Raw genomic sequence first — 2,818 nt, 5'->3', positions numbered from 1 at the left:
ACTGGTAAAGTGACGGAGGTGCATTTAATAATACTGCTTCGTCATGTCCTCGTTTCCCGCCAGATCATCCTCCCTCCAATCCAAGTTGGTTTATTCTTTCAAATTTTCGTAAACACTCGTTTCGCATTAATAGATAGTCACACCCACCTACCGTTGCATGCGCATATGCACACGTGTATACGTCTCCGATAGCTAGCTCTCGATAGCTGCTGCTGGTGCTGCTATGTCGAGTTTCGAGTCGATCAGGTCTTCCCTGGCGGACAGTCAGAACGTGTTAGAAGCACTGCAAGACCTCAACGTATTACTGGAGGGAAATCCGTCGTCTTCATTCGCGTCTGAAGTTGCCAGCTCCCTACCTCTCTCTCGTCTCTTCTCCCTACTTTCCCAACCTACGGGAGACTCTCAGTTGATCCACCGAACATGCGCAGTACTTGACAAGGTCTTAGCATTGCTATCAGGCTCTGAGATTGCTGCCTACCGCCAGTATATTGAGCTAGGCCTGCAAACTACCGTAGAAGATGTCAAAAGGATGTGTCTTGCTGTTTTGAAGAAGCATTTCTCTGATCCTATAGTTCACAACATGCTGTGTGCGCCTACCATGTTCCATCTCGTCACAATGGTCATAGGAGACAATAATCTACAGTGCGCAAAGATGGCCTCTGACCTTTTACTCCGACTGTTGACCACACCCACCTCATTAGAGTCTGGCTTACGAGAATCACTCGTTACTGACCTACGTGGTTTGACGAGACAAAGTGACACTGTCCGCTATCGTGTGTTCGAGCACTGCGTGGACGCCGTTCTCAAAGGAGAAAGAGTAACGTTTGATTTTATCTCATCTTCGGGATTTCTTAATGAGCTAGTGGACGAGCTCTCCGGAGACGACATTCTCGTTAAACTGAACTGCATTGAACTGCTGACTCAGCTATTGGATAGTGAAGAAGGTGCCAGCTTCATTGAGAGGAATGAGGTTCTTGATAAAGTGCACACCCTCCTTGTCTCGTCTAAGGGGGATCCCCTAGGAGATGTCATCATTCCCGGTATGTAGTGCAATTTTTTTCTCCTTAGTTTAGGTGAAGGGTAGGGCTGTGGGGGGATCATAAAGCTTGTCCAAAACCTGGTAGCCTTTTTTGTGCATGTGCTATATGGCTGATTTTGGCTAGTTTGTGTGTGTGTGTCTGTGTAGGAAACCATGGCTCGTTGTGTGGTTGGAGAAGCGGGGAACCTGTTGAAAGTATTCGCTCTGTGTACACATGTACATGTCGGTGTGGGTGTCCATGTCAGACTCTGTGTGTATATAGGTTTGGTGTAGGAATGAAATCTGTACATGGTTGGGTGCGGTGTGTGTGCGTTGATGTGCTTGTTGTTCTTCGAGCAGTGTGTTCCCGTTGTCGTGCTCTACACTGCTGTGTATGCTGCTAGCCTGATGACCGGATTAAATATCTTTAGATATTGTTCATTCCATGAACCATGAGCAATGCTTTGTGGGGAAATCTTCAGTTCAGTGTACGTCGTAGCTAAAGTCCAGGGCTAAGGAAATTTAAACGTTTGATGTCCTTTGTGTGTATGTGTGTGTGTGTGTGTGTGTGTGTGTGTATGTGTGTGTGTGTGTGTGTGTGTGTGTGTCAGTCATAGTGTACATCACTGTCATTTGCTGAAATTCTTCGGTACCATTTCCTTGTCCAAAACTGCTGACTCGGCATCCATGTGTGAGCGTTACCCCGAGTTTCTTGGTCTTATTCTCGAAGCTCTCCCTGTCCCAGCCAACACGACTCTATGGGGAACTGCCATGGACACATTTGGTGTGCTAGGATCTAGCGGTTCTGGTCGTCAAGCTCTTTTGAGTATGGAGTCACAGCTTCAATCCTCTCTCAAGTGTTTGGGAGACTTTATCGTGAATGGTCATTCCGATGTTCGAACTCGTACATTACGAGCCGTCATGATGCTTCTCTCTTGTCCAGAGGGGTGTGGTCAGAAGTGGGAGGAGTCAACTAGCCTACAGTGGTTCAATATGATGCATCCTATGCTGTTACCAGTTCTTGTATCAATTGTCAAACAACCGTTCCAAGATTTACGTCTTGCCGGACTGCATGTCATTCTTGCCATGTCAGCATTTGAATGGGGACAGAGACAATTTCAGCAGCATGCTGGTTTTCTTGAATATCTTCTGGACAGATCGACGGAGCCAGATAGAGAAGGGAAGGAGCTTAAGTATGAAATAGTCCACAGCTTGGTGTCGTCGGGATCCGTTGCTGAAGAAGTGTTTGGTAACGTTGACTTGTTAAAGTTGAGAAAATATGACAGGGAAGGTCCGTTTTACTGTGCTGCTGACACCACCATAGCTATGGAAGGAATGTAGATATCAATGTACAATGTCATGTATAATATTAACATCAGATTCTGTTATGACTAAATTTTGTGGGACTATAAGCAGCAAGTTTTTGGCTGTTTGTTGACAAGATCAGAGAATAACAACTTATTTTCACTATAATGTATGTATGGCACAAGCCTAGTCTTGCAAGCCAGCCCGCTAGGAGGGGCTGGCTCGCGAGACTAGCACAAGCCATGGTTTAATTTTTGGGGGGGGGGGGGCAGCTGGTTCTCCTAACTTGAAGTTTGAGTAATAGCAGCCCTTGGTAATAGTGTTTCTTAGGAAGCTTTTCAGGCACGCTGATATTTTAGCTTTGCTGCTTTGCACAGGATGGGGCACTTCCCCCTTTCCACTCAACCCTAGGACTGCCGAGGCAGCCCTTTACTTCACCTTGCCTCTCTGTCCCCGGTGTGGGGACTCACCAGCTCAGCCTGCTGGCAGTGGGCT

General features: G+C 46.8%; 2 protein-coding genes across 2 annotated transcripts; both read left to right on the top strand.

Annotated features, from left to right (window-relative positions):
* The first annotated feature begins 223 nt into the window (after positions 1–223).
* On the top strand, positions 224–1,048 carry LOC146446559 (26S proteasome non-ATPase regulatory subunit 5-like). Its single transcript, XM_085102883.1, has one exon. It carries the CDS (start codon positions 224–226, stop codon positions 1,046–1,048), a length of 825 nt encoding a protein of 274 aa, XP_084959009.1.
* A 657-nt stretch (positions 1,049–1,705) lies between these two features.
* LOC146446558 (26S proteasome non-ATPase regulatory subunit 5-like) lies at positions 1,706–2,359 on the top strand. Its single transcript, XM_085102881.1, has one exon. It carries the CDS (start codon positions 1,706–1,708, stop codon positions 2,357–2,359), a length of 654 nt encoding a protein of 217 aa, XP_084959007.1.
* The last annotated feature ends 459 nt before the right edge of the window (positions 2,360–2,818 follow it).

This window comes from Pavona decussata, unplaced genomic scaffold (genome assembly GCF_977016875.1).
Source record: "Pavona decussata unplaced genomic scaffold, jaPavDecu1.1 SCAFFOLD_3467, whole genome shotgun sequence".
NCBI classification, from domain to species: Eukaryota; Metazoa; Cnidaria; class Anthozoa; order Scleractinia; family Agariciidae; genus Pavona; species Pavona decussata.
The sequence above is the reverse complement of the archived record's forward strand: the minus strand, read 5'-3'. Positions and strand labels throughout refer to the sequence as shown.

Coding starts and splice junctions, on each gene's coding strand:
- LOC146446559 (XM_085102883.1), top strand. CDS start 224: ATGTCGAGTTTCGAGTCGATCAGGTCTTCCCTGGCGGACAGTCAGAAC.
- LOC146446558 (XM_085102881.1), top strand. CDS start 1,706: ATGTGTGAGCGTTACCCCGAGTTTCTTGGTCTTATTCTCGAAGCTCTC.